This window comes from Bacillus rossius, chromosome 10 (genome assembly GCF_032445375.1).
Source record: "Bacillus rossius redtenbacheri isolate Brsri chromosome 10, Brsri_v3, whole genome shotgun sequence".
In the NCBI taxonomy this organism is placed as follows: domain Eukaryota; kingdom Metazoa; phylum Arthropoda; class Insecta; order Phasmatodea; family Bacillidae; genus Bacillus; species Bacillus rossius.
This window is the reverse complement of record NC_086337.1, coordinates 53,250,586-53,270,859: the sequence shown is the minus strand read 5'-3', so window position 1 is coordinate 53,270,859 and position 20,274 is coordinate 53,250,586. Positions and strand designations below refer to the sequence as shown.

Here is a 20,274-nt window from a genome sequence, read left to right as displayed (position 1 = left end):
ATTTCTAATTTGTAAAAAATACTTTCTTACGTTGTTTCTGTTCCAATCTCAAACTTTGTCTACACACACAATACCTTTAATAAACAGTAAAAAACTTGGCCGACGAATTTCCAAATTATACTTTACTTAATAAACAAACCTCGTTCTTTGTAACGTAAATTCATCTAATATGCGCGCGCATGCGTAAAACATACGAAAAATGCGAGTAACGAGATGCAGCCGTGTGTAACGTTTCGTTACTCGTTACTAGATGGCGCACCCGTTACTCAGTACCGAATACATACGGTTTGCTACAGCTCTAGTGCCTACTATTTGTCAGATAGTAAAATAAATAACGTGACGTGTTTGTAAACGTGTCACGACTGAAATAATTCCAAACATGTTTATAAATATTTGTGTATTATTAACGCAATCAATTAGCAACAAGTATAAAGACGGCTCTGACTTTTTTGGCCTAACATAGTTATAAACAATGTTAGTCGTTAATGAAAATGTCGCAACAAATTAATTAAGAGCATTTATATTTAAAAAAGTGCACATTGTTATGTTTAATGGCAGGAAAAAATAGATTTTGTCTATTTTCTAAATAACAAGAAACGCGTACAAGTATATGTATATTCAAAGGCTTGGTTTATTCGACTCCAGCATACTTGGCCTTGAAGCCAGCCAGTGATGCTGTGACCATAGAGACTGTGAAGTCGCAGGCACAGATAACTAACGGAAGTTTGATAAAAGAAAGAAAGGACGGGATTCTATTTTTAAAGCCACGCACTTAGGTGGCGACTGCATGGCTGAAGAATGTGACAGGCGTCAACGGCAAGATGTCTAGTGGCGAGCGAGAGGGGTGGAGATAAAGCAGACAAATAACAAAAGCGCGCTTCAAGCCATCACGCCATAAATTCCTCAAAAATACCTCGTTATAGCCGTGTTCTCGCTATTACCGTGCTCGCTATAACGAGATTCTACTGTACTTTCAATATTATGTTTATGATTTAAAGCAGTAGCTTTAATAATGGTTCTAAAACATTTGGTATTGTTTGAGTGTAAGAAAGGACGAGAGAGAGGTGCGCGACTCAGGGGCGTCACGGCTTTCTCAGACATTTTTTCAGCTGCCGAGGCTTTCTGGCAATTTCTGTGCGTATTCTTATTATGATGGTGAAGTTGAATTCGTAAATTTACGTTAAAGTTCTGCTAACTCTTTTTTTTTCGGTAAAGACTGCCAAATTTCATACTAAACCTCCAAACTAAAAACATCGACATACATTTTCAGCGAACATCGTTATTCATTACTTCTGAAGTGTTACTGAATGTTGCAAGTTCAGGTCGCCTTTGAGCCGGGCCAATCTCGCGGCCCAGTAGTCACCGCTGTGGGGTTCGGCAGCACCCACCTGAGCCCTGCTCCTGGAAGTATCGCTTGCCGTACATCTGGTGCTTCTTCTGGGCCATGGGGGGCATCCTACTGGTCACCTCGGGGAGGCTGACCCCCGGGCTGGAGTGCTGTCGCCCGCTGTAGCTGTAGTCGTAGGGCCGGTACTTGCTGCAACATGGCACAGTCACTTGCCCAGCCGGTCAACACATCAGTAGTTCGCCCTCAACTGAGACCTCGTGGTGTCCTTTCTGTTTCTAGTTTTTTTTTTTTTAATGTTAACCTTATTTCTAATATTTGTAATTTTAATCTCGACAACCAACCAAATAAAACGAAACTTAGATAATTGTGAAGATTTTTTAAAGATAACACATCACATACATTATCATAAAAATAGTTGATAAAATTAATTTACATTTAATTGTTCGTATTTTCATTAGTTGACTTATTGTAGTAATGTGTTTGATTTTGAAAACTACATGTGTATTTTATTTAATATATAAAAAAAACACCTCAATTTTTTGCTCATGCAAAAAAGAATACCTAAAAATTCCATTGGCCATACTTGCCTACTTACCAAGATTTACGGAAATACAATCAGCGGTTTTGAAAGTTATCAACTGACAAAGTCACATACATACATACATACAAAAGCCGATCACTCTTGTTGTCGTGGAGACCTCGCTTCACTACGTCAATTTTAAAGACAATGGGTCAACCTAATTTTCCCCCCATTGAAGAATAATTTCATAACGTTAGTAAATCACAAAACTAGAACTTTTTTTAAAAAATAGATCGGGTGACGTAAATTGCTAATAATGGCATAGATTTGTAGCCTATTCTTGCTCTCAAATATTAGGCCCCCCCACCCCCCCCCCCAACCCAGCAAAAAAAAAAAATTTAATAAGATATTAAAGAACACATTCTTAACCATAGTTTGTAGCATGCCAGACATGTGGCTATGCAACAATCTGAACACATATAAATAAAAAAAATAGTAATACAAGAAAGGTGTAACATGAGAGACGGGGTAGCATCACAAACTTGCCCTGCCAGCCGACGTAGGTGTGTTAGGTAGGTTCCAGGAGGGCCTGGTTGAGTTTCGAGGAAACACGCTGACGTCGTACCAACCATGGCCGTTAAGCCCGTGCTCCGCACCGCCAGTACCGTATCTCGTTTTCGGAGCGCGCCCCTTTGCCCAGCCGGAATAAGTCAGGCGAGCGCCTCGGGGGTGACCCCAATAGACGTAATGAACCTTAAAGGTACGGAACCCCGGAGGCTCGAACCCATAATTCAATTAAGCGAAAAGCAATTAGTACGAAATTACTAATTACCCAACATGTAATAAGTGCGTCGTAGCTATTCCGGGCGAGTACACCATGTACGGAGCAGACAACAAACCTCATTAACAGTCACTGCGACCACTGGCCTTAATTAAAATGCCCGTGACTATGATCAAGTCAGACTAGGAGAAATCCCTCTAAAACAATTCGCAGTGGGACAATATGTTAGTAAATTTACAGTCGCCAACTTGATGTCACAATTTGAATAATTAAATACATTAAAACCATTGTTAAGCCTTAAGCACCCAATTACCAGGTGCTACATTTTAATCAAGCACCTGGAGCATGTTTTTTACTCATCATGTAACCAATTAAATTATTATAAGTTTTTGGTGCCGACTCACAAAGAAGAGAAAGTTTCTCTTCCTTGCGAGACGGCCATGTTCGGCAGTCTCCAACCACTCCGCGCCAGGAACAGATGTGTGTCCGTGGGCAGCATTCAAGTTTGTTTCATTGATTATTTTTATTCTGTACTAAATCTTCAAATTTAAAACCTTTTGTTAATTCACCGCTGCCCACGTCGACTCGGCGCGTATTTTGCGGAGCCGGGCTTATCCCGACCGTCTTCAGTGTGATACCGCGCTACGTATCGTATCACAGAACGTACGGTACTGGCCGACTCCAGCAAAAGTGTTTTTAATTAAGGACGCCGTGCATATGCCTGCTGGCTGCACACACGTAAGTGTTTCTCCGAACTTAGAAGCCCGCTCATAGAGCCCCCCCTGCACCCGTTAACTTTCGGCGCTGGCCGTCTCCAGCGAGCATCGACCCACGTCCCGCGAGACTGCCGCGGTAACCATTAGTGTCGCGTAGTGTTGTGGTTTTTCTTTTGTGTTAATTGTGTAACCGCTAAACGTCGCCAAGTGTTGGTGAGAGTTTTTGTAGCGGGACTAAATTAAAGGTAATTCTCACCAACTCGTGTACAATAATTTTCCATAGTCTCCCGTCCTCCACACGGCCGAGCGGCCTTCACATTCAAGAGAGAACCATTCAGGTTAGATTCAAGCCGTGTACCTGGCAGGGCACGCGGGGGCAGAGTATCCACGACCCAACATCAACGGCCTAGCAGCCCGCTAGCCTGGCGCCCCTCCGGACAACAAGAGCATCGCGACGCCCGTAGCGCCCGTCAGGTACCCCCCGGGCCTTTCACAGAGGTCGGGTGATGGCAACACTTGCTGTGGCTCACCCCGATTGGTAGTCCACGGCGTAGTGGTCGCCCGCGGTGTGGCCCGAGTCGGAGCCCGTCTCCATCCACTCTCCGTCGGACACAGACGGCACGCGCTCGGAGCCCATGGAGCTGACCGCGCTGTCGCTGGAGGCGTCCGCCCGCTCCTCGTGGGGCTGCAGCGCCGTGGCCCCCGCGCCGCTGGAGTTGTTGCCGTCCAGCATGCGCATGGTGTACATGCCTGTCGGGTCAGAGGGCACCACGCTAGGAGTCAACAGCAAGCTAAAAGGACAAATATGGTATCCAGGAAGTCAAGCACCACCCCTTCATAACGGGTGCCAGAGGAACATGGTATCCTAGAAATGAAGACATTCGGAGACGCTCTAAATTGCCTCGAGAGCTGAGTGCCATCACGATCAATTAAAGCGCTCCAATACGGAGTTGAGATCCATATATCGTCCATGTCTCAAGTGTGGCGAAGGGGATGTGCGGTGGTAGCGTCTCGGGATGGATTGAGACTTTAAGGAAATGATTACAGGTGAGATGATATCCTACCGCAAGATAAGAAGAATGAAGGAAAATCAAGATCGGAAGACGTCCTGAGCCTTCGAGGCTCTGAAAATGGTGTTCGTAGAGAAAACACAGTTAAACCTCGCTTATTTAAAAACTCTGTCATTACAATGTGGTTTTGCAGTCCCTAGATATCAGAAAGGAGTTGTAATGCCGAGAAGTTCGCTTAGTACAAAATATGGTCGTTAAGTAATACAAAGTTGTATTTGTACCAACGGAAAGCAACTGCATATTTCAGAATGGTTACTGCAAATATCAAAATATGACAAAGTTAAACCATGTGAAATTTCAACTTAAATAATATTTATGCAACCACCTATTTTCATATGCCATCACCTATTTTCATCGTATGGAATAGGAAAAAAATCACCTTCAAGAGTACATTTTCATCCAAAATAATGTCTCCTTGAAGATAATTTCAGGACCTTTTGAACATTATGCTCTATTAATAGTTGTTAAGAGCAGCATAGTAAAAAAAAATATATATTTTTTTTGAACTGGCAATGCACCTAATCCAAAATTTTATATAATCTCTTGGAGCACATTCTAAATTTTCTTATGAGTATATCTGACTGTATTAACTGAGAAGATTATTTAAAAATTTATTAAATTTTTCTTAAGAAATTATTTATTTGATAAATAAAATTTGTAAATTAACGTATGTTGGGATAGACATCATTATTAGAATGTCCCAAAATTATGGTCTCTTCAAGTTTGTATTAATGAGATTGGACTGTATGAGATTTAGAGATGAACCCAACATTTTATGGTTTAGAAATTAAGTTAGATGTAATGCATGCACATTAAAAAAAATAAAATATCATGGGCATGTTATAATGGCACGCAAAATGCTGTCATGAGAAATGTTAAAGAAACATTTTATGTCTCAGATATAGTGGGCTTTGAACCATTTGGATACTGATTCAGTGCTTATAAGTTTCGAGTCCTGGCATGATTGCAACCGTTGTCACAGAGCGTGATGTGTGGCGAGTGTCACGGGCTTAACACCCAGCCCCTCAGCGTAACTCAGATTCATGAGAACTGAGTCAGTAACCAAGTGGTTCGAAGCCACGGTCATCTTGAAACTCCCAAAGCAATGAATCTCTGTGTGTAGCAGTTAGACGTACAAAAACTGACCATGTAAGACACATGTGTTTACTTAAATTAAGAACTATTGCAGTCGTATTTACAAACTTTTTTTTAAATTGTTGGCTTAAAGAGTAACTAAACAACTATGTATCATCATTAAACTGGACCGTGTGGGAAATAAGAAGTTGCTTATACTTTGACTATGCGTGCCTTCCCTTACCCGTAGAATGTTGGTTGTATTGACTTCAGTTTATAGCAGCATTTAAATCATTCTGACTGCAGTTTACTAAATGCTACAAGTATTTTGTATCGAAAATATAACCTACTTGAGTAAAGTACAATAAAACATATAACCTACTTGAGTAAAGTACAATAAAACATTCTGTAAAAAAAATTTTTTTAAATCATAACCATCAACAATGGGTATGACAGCAAGTAACTTCTAAATAGTAAGCACCCAAAAGAATAGTTTCATAAATTTATAGTAACAGAGCATCATTTCATGTAAGCATAGCAGAGTCGTCTGTCAACTATTCCAAGCATGTGCACTTTCACATAAAGCTTCAAGTTTGATTAAGTTACAGACATTCATGCCACTGGTGTCATTGAAAACCTGCAGCAATAAATAATTTAAAAAAAAAAAGATAAGGGTGAGTTACAGTCTTCTCATTCACTGAAGTAAAAAATCAAGTTGAATAATCATTTCTGTGTTAATACCTATGTTAAATACAAGGGTATGACATTCCTGCATGATGCTTGATCAAAAAAATTTTTTTCCAATGTTAGTTACGGTTTCGAAATGAAAAGATAGTAGCAGACGTAAATGAAAAATAAATAGCAATATGAATGAGATAAGACACAGCCACAGTAAGGTCATAGCTGATAACACTGCCAACTCTCGGACCCACCACGGCACACAGAAACATTTCATAGCATAATTATACACCAATATTGATGTATTGTCAATTGTCACTGCAAGTATATTTGAAAAACTACAAAAAAAAAAATAATAAAAAAAATTGTGAATCACTGGCATTTTATGCTAAATTAAGCTATTTGTGTCTTTACTAATTCACCAATCGTCACATGGCAGTGCAATACATACTCACCTTTTCAACCAAGTAACAGGCAGAATATTTTTGCAGTCAAAACATTAACAAGCCCACACATTTTCCTACAATAATATTTTTCAAGTACATAACATATTTCAGTTTCTCCTTCCCTCTGAGTAGAGAACTTTGTGCTTCTAACTCAGTATCTGATTTTAATGTGTTTAAATAATGAGCTACCAATTTAAAAAAAAAAAAAAAAACTTTCACAGGTAAATTAATTATTATTAAAAAAAATTTTTTTATCTGCATTTGCCATTTTAACTTATTTTTGTACAATTTTATTATTTAAAATACTGCGTTAAAATTTATCTTTAACATTTAAAAATAATTTTAAAACTATGTATAAACCTAAAAAGATTAATTACTTAACTTTGTAAACTACAAATATTTCAGAAAAATAATATATGAATATATTGCAGATACATCATGCCTTCAATAAATTTTCTAGGCTACCATTGGTGTTTTTTTATATCATGTGATATGAAGTGATGAATTTTTTTTTTAATAATATTGTTACGTGGTTTTTGTTGTTATTTTTATTGCAGTCCCAGTTTTTTTCCCCCTCATTATCATCGGTGAGTTTTCTTTTGGCGACAGTTTGTGACTGTTGTGGTTTTGTGCGTGCTGGGAATTGACTGGACATGGCCCAGCAACTTCTCTGCTGATGTACAGAAAGCAGAATGGGAGACACAAGACCCCCCCCCCCCTCCCCCCATCCTTTCTGTGCGAGTGGCAGTTACACTGCAGTGATAGCAAGGCTCGTGGAGTAAAGAAGGAGACGGTGGAATTAGGCGACATGAGGCAAAGGAACCTGTTGGCTGGACACACAATGAGCACGTCAAAAAGGGGAGGGGTTAGTATGTGAATTGCCTCCTAGCAGGTAAAATCGTTCGCGCAAGTAATAGCTTCTACGTAGGGATTTAAATCACACATTAAATCGGGTGCACCACCGCAGGGACAAGCAAAGAAGATAGTATGCAATGTTACTTCTCTTTTTTTTAGAGAAGAAAAATGTTGTATAAGTTGGCATACATGTCACTGAGAGTAAGGCAAAAAGCAAAACAACTTTGACTTTCTCAACACCTACAGGTAATAAAACGGACCATAGGAAAATAATAGAAGTAGACGATTTTACATGTGGTGTTGTGTGGAGAAACATTCACGAGACTTTAATACTGTAAGAAAGTAGATTCCAACATGAAAGAAGTTGAATAAGGCATTGCAAGAAAACGGCACGAAGTACTTGAGAAACTTGCGGAAGAAGCTAGGGTTCCGAAGGCCTTTTCGGAGGAACAAAGGGTGGCCATGGAGTTAGTCAGTGTCTGTATTAAGGGGTGTATTTCTATCAGTGAAGCGGGATGATAAGCGCGATGCTCGCTGGTGATTCTAGCGGGGTATCATCTCTGAGCTGGCATGCATTCTTCTCACAGCGCATAAGAAAAGTATGAAATTTGAGTGGTTAAATTATACTGCTGAGAAATGGTGATAAAGGTGTATCTCAAGTCCCTTGTGTGCTTTCAAGAATCAGTACCGAGCATTTCACGTCAAAAAATTATTCTGAAAATACATGTTTGAGCCATTTTCACTCTCTTAAAAATACTGTTTAAAGTCGAACTACGGAAACAGAACTACTCATCTGCCTTCAGCGTATTCTTAAATGTAAACAGATATCACTCCGAATCGTTAGCAGTTTTCAGATTGCGTGGGTTATTCTAAAGCTCTGCACACTGCAGAAGCATTTGTTTCTATTAGTGCGCGATCTGTTGAGTTGATTTATGACTGGAACTACAGAAAGTAGCCATCAGAAGCGCTATCTGTAGCCTTTTAAGTTAACCTAAGAGACATCAAGGTGCTAGGGGGTTTATAGTGCTACCTACTGAGTATTCTATACACTGTGTGCCCCGGTAGGCGACCGTTAAGGGTATTGTAGGTATGTTGTCTTCAGCAAACTGCTGATGTGTTTCTTTTTTTATATATATAAATAAAAGCATGGATTGCTTCTAATTTCTATTACTGACAAATGACTAAGGGTCCTTTATATTTATTTGTGGATTGAAGGTTAGGTTAGGTTAGTTTTCTTCCATGACAGACCACAATCTGCAGTGTTGTGCTGTGGTGAGAAGCCATACTTTAGACTGTCGACCCCGCCTGTTTGCATCGACTAGGGGAAGTTAGGACAGTTCAGCAATGTGCTTGCGTGCAAAACTCCCCCCCCCCCCCCTCCAACACACACACACATTTGTTCCACTCTCGTCCTCCAGTCTTTTGTTTAGCAAGTCATACAAGCTGCGTCAATGATAGTTAGTTTAAACATTTAAAGTTATTTTATAGGATTGAATTTTTTTTAAATAAATGAAAATTGTAAGGTTTTTTTGACACGTTACTGAGATTTAACACAATGTTCTAGTGTTAGTCAACCAGTATGCATCTAAATTTAAATTAAATAATGATGGAAATTCACAACAGGATCCTCCCTTTATTTCATCCCCCCCTCCCCCACAAATTATTTCCCTGAAAACGTAATATAATTAACTGTAAGTTGTAATCAAAAATGACGTGGGGGAGCTTCTTCGCTTCCTCAAGACCCCTACCCCCTGCCTGGGTTTGTCATTAATCCCAATAATTTAAAAACAAAAAAATTGTTAGACAGGCCTACATAATCTGCTTTAGGTATTAACCTTTATATATATATATATATATAATATTCATTCCATTCTTATGTTTTAGAAAGGTTAATTTTTTTCTTTTATTGCATTATTTTTTTAAATTTTTTTTATTAGCAATTTTTAAACAGTATGAGAGACTGGACAAAGATCTCCAGTTCATTGTCTACACTTGGACCAGTCTTACCCCAAATAGCATATTAAGCTTGATAATCTTAAAAACAAATCTAGGCATGTACGGTATCCAAGCTGAAATATATTGGTACAGTAATTTTCGTGACAGCCCCGTCAATGACGTTAGCTAGCGGCCAACACTGACCATGTACCCCCTCCACTCTTCCTCCCGTCCTTCCCCTCAGCTCACTGCGATCCTCCAACACCGAAGGCATTCAGTGAGTGCATCGCCCTCATCATCAAACCAGGGTCGTTCACAGAAACCAAGAGCCCGGGGGGCAAATAATTGTGTTCAACCCCCTCCCCATTATTTAACTCACAATGTTTTAAACTCCCCAGTTTTTTTGAAAAATTTAAACACAGTTAATATTACTGTGGCTACGACTAAACGTGATCTGCACATGTTGCAAACTTGTGAGATCTCCAAAAAATTACAATAGCAATAGGCTTGTGATTTTCATTTTACTATCAGGGTAAACTCATGCTTTAAAAAAGTTTCCAAACTTAAACGGCCCTATTACAAAAAATAACTTACTATTCTACTAATCGCTTGTCACTTCTGACTACCACCTCCCATGTTACCATTATATTACTTCAGCAAAGTTTTTTTTCAATGCAATCCTACACTTTATTTACCAAGTAACTTACTGTTTATGCAGGAATGTCCAAAAATACTTAGTCTGTTAACTTTGTCAGCTCATTTTCCTTTTTAATCACAGTTGAAAATTAAAATGGAACAAGACACAGAATTATTTGCTATGTACAACACAATATAATGGAAGCACATGTTACCTGGTGCAGCGATATAGACGGAAGGACCAATATAATGCCTAAAAGGCCAATAATGTGCGTAATCCTTCATCATGGCTGAAACAGTCTGCGACTTTCTTGCCTGGCCGGTGCAAATCCAGCCGGCCGGTGCAAATCCAGCCAGCCGGTTTACTTTTTGCAAGAGATATGTCTTGCACAAATGGTTCCACCAAATGTTTGTTTATGGTTTCAGAAGAAATGGCAACCAGTATGTTCTGGGATTGTGACACTGACAATGCCTCAGAAATTTGAATTCTCTTCAACAGACCTTGTTACAACAGCAGCAACAACAGCATTTACAAACGCAACAAGGACAACATAGTCTCTCTAACAGCCAAATCTTCTTGCCAAAAACATCCATGGACTGAGACATGCTTCTGTAGTTCTCAAGTTCTGAAAAGGGGGAAAAAAAAACATGCCACAATGTATAAAATGAATACTACCGAAAATATGCCTGCAATGAAACTCTAACTGATCAACTATTGCCAAAATACCCTAAAACTCATTAAAAAATTTTTTTTGTTTAACAAGACAGGATCTCAGAGATAAAACACTTAAATTTAGAAGAAAACTTTCATAAAAATGTAAAAACTTTACAACAAAAGTGCATCATAATTGTGAAAAAAATTTTTTTTTTTCCTTAAAAGAAGCTAATCAAAATATTTTAACAGAAATAATATAAAATGTCAACATACGTTGTAAATCCATGCTGAAGTACATGTGGCCCATTGCTAAACAATAAAAAATAATGGTTCAGAGAAGAGTTGAAGAGTTGAGCGACGGATGAGTTTGCTCATTCACCGCGCGACTGTCCAACTGCCGAGAGCAACGTGGAACACACGCAGTTGCCTCGCCGCCGCCGCCAGAGACAAGCTGAAGACGTCCACACAGAGTCCAGCCCAGCGCGCAATCTTCTCCCCTTATCTCACTTTGCCAGCGGCAGATAAGGGAGTGCTGAGTTGCCACAATCCTCGCTCCGCTGAGTCATCGCTCACTGACCTGCCACGCCGCATCGCCACATCTGTCTGTCCCCCACGACACCACGGAATTTGAACATCACCCCTTTCCCTCCCTCGGTCGTTCCTCCTCTGATTAGAAAGCCCACGAAAAAATACTGGTGTCAGCAATTCATTACTGTTCCTGTTTCATTGTCCATACTTGCACACAACATCATACGCAGTATTTTATTTCAAGGTTAGTGGTGGGAGGGGATAGAACAACTTAGCCTGCTGTTTGTTTTAAAATTCTTTCCTTTCGTTGGTGGGAACAGATTTTTTAGGATGTGGGGAAGGGGGAATATATATGTTCTGCCTGTACACTGGTAACAATTGTTGCAACATGCGGCATTTTTTAAAAAAAAAAAAAAAGTATTTTTATTTACTGAGGCAAAGTCTCGATGAGTTCATTCAATATGCAACACATAATGACTCAATTCGGGGATACTGGTAAGTAATCAGCCACGAACTACAGTTGGGAAACATCACAACATTTCCCTGGAGAGATTTCTGAAGTTCTTGTGTACGTCCCTCTCTAAGGAGCTTTCACTGATGACACCAAAGAAAAGTGTACAACCAATGTACAATTTAAGTTATTGTATCAAATCTGTACCTCGGAGGTAAAAAACATTAAGTCCATTTTTATTAAATATAGTTAGCACCATATCCATCATTAACATTTTAGGCTCTATGTATTGATATAAGCATAGAAACATGAAAATAAATAAAGTTAAAACAAATCAAAAACTTGCTCTCCTAAAAAGTTACAATTTCTTGGAATGGTGTCCTCTACAGAATATTTAGTAACAATTATTAGGTTGCATTGTGGAAAGCACACACTGAAAGAGCAAAATTTTGTACATAATTGTGTAAGGGGCAATTCACGAACCAAGAGCTTTGCAGAGTAGATAAAAAAACTGTGACGCTTTTGAGAGATAAGAAAGATAAAACTTACTTTGCGTGGAAACATTCTGGCAACGAGTGAACCATTGTTCACATAGTGGCGTGACAAAGATAAATTCCCTTGATTCCACTTTATCACATAGAGCGAAAGAGTCCTAGGTATGAAGGGTTTCATTATCACATCACTGCCACCTGAGAACTAAGCTGTATACAGCGCAACAGACTCAAAGGGAACGTATCAGAAATAATTTACGACTGTGAATAGTGTAAGCTGCAAGCGAGTACTAGTTTGATGCTAGAATTTAAATTGCACCAAGTGTGGGGCATCAACCTGCTTCTGAACTAGGAGCATGATGGTATCTGCCAACCTCTAAAGGTGACTAAGACTAATGGACCACTGCTACAGACAGATGCTACGTCTACCATGTTTCCAGCTTGCTAAAATATGGAAATGACTTTCTGAGGATCAAACCCAGACCCCTTAATTGAAGACAATAAAATAAAGGCACCTTCTAACTAACAAATTGAATAACTATGCATGGGTAACATTACTACATTAAAAACGTTTGAAATCAAGTTTCCCAAACATTTGTAAGATATTGTAATAACAAGTCCTTGTTAGAATTTGTAATCAGGAAAACATGTTTAGTTACATTATAGTTTCATTTGCCCATTAGTTGACTCTAGATAGGACAGTCAACCTAAATGCTTAACGATAATCTATCACACAATCATTATTTATAAATTACTAGCTAATGACTGGCATGTGTTGCAATGCCTCTTTGTAATTATTTGTCGTAATTTTTTTTTTTTTTCAAGTTTGTACTATACACATACAAAGCATCTCTCTCTCTTTAAATCTCCTAATATCTTCATATCTCTCAATCTCCCTACCTCTATATTTCATTTATATATATATATATATATATATATATATATATATATATATATATATATATATATATATATATATATAGAGAGAGAGAGAGAGAGAGAGAGAGAGAGAGCTGTATAATTTTCTTTATCTCTAGCCCTTTAATTTTATCTCTTTATATATCTATTTCCTCTATGTATACATATATTTATATTTCTCTTATTATATATATATATATATATATATATATATATATATATATATATATATATACATATACATACACACACACACACACACACACACACGTATATGTGACTGTATTTCTCTATCACTCTCTCAACTCCATCACTCTCTGACTTGCACACCACCATTATTATTCAGACCGTAGAAAAGAGGAACTGACATAAAGTACTTACTGGTAATTATCTGATACTACTCGTACACCACCTTAATTTTTGCTTTCTGGGTTGGTATTATCGAAATATCACCCGAAAAGTGACCTTCGTTGTGTTTTAAACAGGGAGGCAATAAGTAAGGGAGTTGGTGTATACAATATTTGCCATACTTGAAGTCAAAATGAGAATAACCTCTAACTCCTTTTTTTGCTTTGGCATAGCGAAACAATTTTTGGTTATAATGAAGTTTAACACTAATTTCTTGCACATAGATTGGTATTACATTTCTTCAGCAATATTCACTACATGATGGCATATTTACAATTCTTCCTAGCTAGTTCTTATCAAGTTATTAAATAAATTTTTTTTCCAGTTTAAGATGTTGCCCATAAACTTCTTTTTCCATATAAAACTATGTATTTTAAAGTAGAAAACCATTATTTGTTAGGATATTACAGTTTACTTATTTAATTAACAGAAATATGAAGTTGGTGATGTGTAAAGTTTTTTCAAAGATGTTTTCAATCTTATAGTCTTTATCTGCAGCACATTCATACAGTATTTGGTTCCGTTAATTGCTGTATATGTATAAAGTGCGCTTGCATACTCCAATATGAATATCGATAGGTCACCAAATGCATGCCACACGCATGCTCTGTCTTGTACTGAGTGAACTACTTTTAATAGCCCGCATTCTTTCATGGTTAGTCTGTACTATGACGATGGAATGGCGAGATTTCACAGAGAATAATTAATTATGCTTTAAGGTTTTGTTTTATCGAAATTTCACCTAGACAGGGACCTTCCCCTTGTTTTGAAGATCAAGCGTGCAAAGTTTCAATTCAAATTGGATGAACGAAGCGTAAGCATAGAGAAAACGAACACACAATCACTTATTTATAAATATAATATTGAAATTCAGGATTTTTTTAGAATGAAAATAATACAGCAGAAAAGTTAGTGAAAAGGTTGAGTTTCAAGTCTGACACATATTTTGCAGTAGTTACTCTGTGAACATTGACAAAATGTCGGCTGTATCTCTGCACTGCTTGGAAACAACTGACCTTTGATACACACACACACTAACACTTCTATATCTCTGTGCTATCTTGCCAAGTGATGGGCAAATTACCACTGTCATCGCCAGTTCACATCAACAATCCACACGGTACCTGAGGCACACCTACTCAGACTTGTACTTCCCAATTTCTTGGGGGAAAAAAATCTGTAACCTATTTAATGCTTTATGGTATCTCTTGTAAAATTGTTCACTCCAAGGATTTCTCATTTTAAAAAGCAGCGAAAAATCTTTAATTTGTCATTCCATGATAATACGGCACCAGTCAAGCCACTCCATTCAGATTTTTCAGGTGAATTCCGGCTGTTAATCTCCGGCTGCCAGATCCCATTACTGAGCTGCCGGCGTTCAAGTTCACTCATACTTTATCATTTCTGTCTGTTTTCATTTTTATACTGTGTTTCCTGTTTTCTATCGGGTTACTTTTAACATTTTCACACTTGATATTCCTGTTAAAACAATATTGACGTTCAATTATCCGGCAAAATTCCTAACCTGGCACGACTGTGCCAGACTTCAAAACCTTTCACTGTATATATTTTAACATCCCTATACGGTTGTTTCACGTACATTTGTAATGAGATTTTACTGTACTTCTAAACCTTTGCTCACAATACATATGTATTTATTACTCATACCACATGACATAATTTATGCTGATCACTTTGACCAATATAACAGTCAGGAGGTGTAAAAAGTAGACTGCCGGTCCCAGAACTGGGACCCTGCTCAGATCTAAGTGCTTCGAAGCAGATGAAAGAAAAGGGGAATATAACAGCATGCACTTAATGAACATTATGAGCAGCAGATGACTATGACTTTCAAAGCAATAGATTCAATCACAATCAAGTGACTGAAATAACTATAAATCGTATGTGGAAAGAACACCATAAGCCAGGAGAACTTTAAGAAGTCAGAGAAAAAATGGAACAGAGGATCCTCAAGTAAAACTTAAAACAGTTTGAGCAAACTAAAGTTTAGTAAATTATGGATGCGGAAATCTCAGAGACAAAAATCTTTATTGTTTTCCCAAAATAGATACTGGCCTTCAAACATTAGAAAAAAATACGTATTTAAATATTACATACTATATCTGTATCACAAGTTTCAGCAGCTGACGGAATCTCGAAGATTATAGTGGGCTCAGTTGCTCATAAAGTGATTCATGCGGGAGACGAGTGATGAACTCGCGACCTTCAGACGAGTGTGGTTTCGCTGTGATCAAGGCCACCAAGGACCCAACACCAAAGCAGATTCTTGCGTAGCAGAATACGCACCCAACCACTATAAATTATCTTAGAAGTTAAAAAAAAATTATCTTTTCAATTTTGTAAAAGTAAAAACTCCATTTGCACAGATCTTACTCATACACAGCAAATTCATAGCCACGTCCAGGGTACAAGAAGATGGTGACTGTAATGTAGACCAAAATATAGGAGAGTAGTTCATAAAAATCCACTGAAATACTGAATTTAAAAAAAAATCTTAAAGTTATGTTTTAATTAACCAATCTGTAACTGCTTTACTTTGAAACTATATCATTATCTGCATGGTTGTGTACACAAGATACGCTGATAACATCCGGTTAAGTTATCTACAAGCTTACTGTTGTATTCAAAAAAACAGGCGTCAAGTAAAGTCAGCAGCACCTGGCAAAGGGTTACAAGAAGGCTTAATATTAAGTTTAAAACAATGGAACTATACATATACCAAATTAGGTGAGCAAGGAGAGAAAAAAGATAAAGAAAATATCTTACGCAATATCATACAGCATTTCATACCGTTACAGAAATATGTTTGTGAATGTGATGTGTAATGCTTCAAGTGTTTAGTGAAACTGTAAACTGGCATGGATACCTATTTTCCTCAAGCACTGATGAATATTACTGAGGCAAAGCATATGTACTACTATGATAAAAGGGGAAGCAAAAGAAAAACCTTTAAACATATATGTCATTTTGAGGTGGTTCAACACGCATTAAAAAATTTACCATTCTTCACACTCTATACCATAAATGAAAATTATATTAAATAAGTGCAAAACTTCTAACATCAGCACAATTTCATAGTACGCATGTCAGTTAAGTATCAAATCAATGGACGGCTTGGCCTGTGACGTCAATGCAAACTGTGTGCAGAGTGAAACATCCAGCGAAGCACAAAATATTTTTTTTGCAGTTCCTTCACTCTCTCAATTCAACTGATTATTGTTAAAAAAAAACATTTATCCAACATACATGAGAAATTATGACTATTCAGTACAGTCTATAAATTTATAAGGAAAAAATGCAAAAATTGACAAATGTTAAAAATGAAAGCACCATCAAAGAAAAAAAATTATTTTTGCTTATAGCTTCTAAAAATCTGTTCATAGTTAATTTAGGGTAACCATTCTAAATTGCTTCTGAAAAAGTAACTTTCTGGCAAGTGTTAACTCTTACTAGCTTATCTGTTCCTCAGCCTCAAAACTATTTCTCATAAAAACCTATTGTGAACCTCTTTTTGCTACATTCAAAGTATACAATGTATTAAAATCATATCATATAAACAGTTGCTATCCATGCAAGATATATTATCTCAATAAGTCATAATGTAACCCACTTTCATTTATTAGATTAAAACTACTACTGCTATATTTGCAGATTACAAATAAAAATTCATGTGGAGGAAATTAAATTTTTAGACACTAAATGTAGTATAAAATAAATATCAGATATATTGTGACAAATTCAAAGCCAAGGGACAGCATTATTGTCATTTATTAATTAGTTCAACTTGCATCTAGCGGTATTTTCGTAGTCCTGACTGATCAAAATTAATCTTAAATTCGGCAACAGTTTGTTTTGAAATACATCCACTTGTGAAAAAAAAAAAAAAGAGCTTCTTTTACCTGGCATTATAAAAGCTAATCCAAAATCAACCCTCACTGCAAGTATCGAGGAACCAATAACGAATTCCTCATTTGCGACAGTCTTTTCCCGCATCTCGGACGAGGTGAAACGTCGCACTCGCTGCGTACGAACGCCTACAGTACAACACGATCGCGTGCGCCGAACTGGGATACCAAACGTCCGTCTCTGCAAGTGCCGGCTCAGATAACAAAGGATATGGTAAATGAGATTCCCACACTTCAATGTCCAAGCCGACACAAGAGACACACACACGCATGACAAACACACCCGCTAGAACAGCTGGATGACTCATCACTTCCCCCCTAGTAAGCTCAGGATTACACTTGCGAGCATTCTGTCTGTGCACACAGCTTACGTGGTATTACAAGTCATCAAAACAAACACTGACTTTAAAGTTATTACGGCCCCTACGACACAGGTTTAAGAACGGTCGATTAGAATAAAAAACGAAGGACAAGGAACTACAAAAACAATCCTTAAAAAAAAAAAAAAAAAAAAAAAACACTCCACATGTAACAGCAACTGAACAAACAAATCGATTTACTTTAAACACTCAGTGATAGTGTCTGAACGCTTGAAATAAGGTGTAAGATTTTGTAATTGGAAGCCAGGAAAATTTTATACTTTCATTTCATACGACTGAAAATAATTGAGCAGTAATTACATTGTCAATTCATAACAGTTTCATGGATTTGTGTGATCGATACATGGTTACAAGTCCAAAAATGGACCTGCTACGTAAAACCAACCCGTTACATGCTTAATTAATTTAGTTTGATATCCCAAAATACAATTTTCTGATTTTTTGATTTCTTGCTAATTATGAGTCAACTAATGGGTCTACATACAGTGTTTTATGCTAGAATTAAAGTTAAATAGATTAGCTACAATTTCATTCCTGACCATTTTCCTCATAGGAATAGGATAAATACGTTTCCCATTATTAGGCTCCAAATTTGAACCAAAATTTAAATTTCACTTTTGGGAAAAAATTACCCATTTTTAAAGTGCTGTATCTCGAGAACTATATGACATACAAAGCTGCAGTCAAACTCAAATTGTGGCACAATTAGTCTTTTTTAAAATTGACTACAGGGTTTTCTGCAATGAGAGGTCTTTTTTGACACAGTTTGCTTGGGTTTATTATTATTATTATTTATTATTTAAGCTTTTACTCTGCTGTCACACAAGGACTTTTAAAAATCATCAATCTCCACATGTTACATGTCATTACATTTCAGACTTTATGAAATTGAAGACTTGAATAATGATGCCTTCCTATATATAATTTTGTGAGGGGAAAAAAATCAACATATTTTAAACTTTTATTCTTAAAATTATTATTACTTCCTTCAAAACACACTGACATAGCGAGGGGAGGACCAAAATGCAATTAACCAACAAAGTAGTTATTGCTTTAGACTAAATTTTTTAAGAATGTTCGCAGGCTTTCATGGCCATTGTCTGAAGAAGCTTGGCTTCTGGTTTGTAGCCATGTCCTTGGCAAATAATTTACCGACGTTTCGGTCGACATTGCAATCGCCATCATCAGGGAGCAGTTACCTACAGTAGGTAGATGATGGCGACTGCAATGTCGACCGAAACGTCGGTGAATTATTTGCCCAGGACACGGCTACAACCCAGAAGCCAAGCTTCTTAAAATTTTTTAAGATCAACGGTAAAATACGGTTAAGTAGTAAACTCATTACAATCCTTCATTACGCTAACAATCTATTATATGCAATCATTCATTTGTTAGGAAGGAAAATAACAGCCAAGTACCATCACCACGACATCACGTTATCTCTGCCGCTCAGCGCTCAGTACCACCTGCTTTCCTCAGATAGTCACTTGCATGACCGCCCTCCGTGCAGGCTTCGTGAACTCTGCGAAAGGCAGACAGTGTGATGCCTGGTGTCCACACGAGTGCAAACAAGATCTCTCAACCTTCCAGGAAATTAAGTGAGTCGATGGCGTAGGTGGGGATAAATCAAGAAGTAGGAGTTGAAATCAGAAGTTAATAGTAATGTTTGAAGGAAAACAAAAAAAAAGATTAGCAAGTTTAGATGCAGTATTTTAAGTTTTCTTACATATTAATTGAAGGAAAAAAAAGATGTTAAGAATCGGAGAGTTAAAATGGATGGCTTTTATATAAAAGAAACCCAGCAATATTAGTTTTTTTTTTGTTTTTTGTTACCTACACCAAGTGCATAAAAAACCTATAGAGTTTTGTTTGTATAATTATAACAAACAGGATCTCTCACCTTCGTTCATCGCCATATCCATCAACTGCAAGTCTTCGTCGTTCAGGATGGATGACAGGAAACCATCCGTGGTCTGGTTCATCTCGGTAGTCGAGTTCTGGGGACCAGAACACAACACGTTAGGAAAGTGGTTCCCAAAAACTTTTTGAAGTCGGGTGCATTTAAAATCCTACTAATAACTGTAGGCACATCATACGTTATAGTAATTGATGCCTCAATGATATATATATACTGACGGTGAACTCAAGGAATGTTTACACACAGTCAAGAGAAACTGCAGTGCCGTGCTGAACTGAATCATAGTTCGAGCAAAACTTGTAGTCATTCAAATAACACATAAAAATCAGGAATAAGATTATATGGTGACATGTGATAAAACCAATATAACACCGAAAAGCATCTCAAAACATTGCATAACACACACAGCACCAAAATGCAAAATGTATTATGGAATTTAATATCCTTTAACCAAAACTAAATTCAATCATTATAAAAGAAATCTCTTAATGTTTGAAATCCAAGGAATGTCATTATTTCCCTGACAAAAAAGTTGTACAA

General features: G+C 37.4%; 1 protein-coding gene across 10 annotated transcripts in view; it reads right to left on the bottom strand.

Annotated features, from left to right (window-relative positions):
* The window catches only part of LOC134536141 (segmentation protein cap'n'collar), a 268,879-nt gene that overhangs the window by 20,798 nt on the left and 227,807 nt on the right, over positions 1-20,274 (bottom strand). For all 10 annotated transcript variants that reach the window (XM_063375739.1, XM_063375741.1, XM_063375736.1 and 7 more), the window contains 3 exons: positions 19,717-19,813; positions 3,896-4,115; positions 1,389-1,537 (listed from right to left, as the gene is read on the bottom strand). In XM_063375739.1, the coding sequence (XP_063231809.1) occupies positions 1,389-1,537; positions 3,896-4,115; positions 19,717-19,813 (466 nt within the window). The remainder of the gene's footprint in view (positions 1-1,388; positions 1,538-3,895; positions 4,116-19,716; positions 19,814-20,274) is intronic.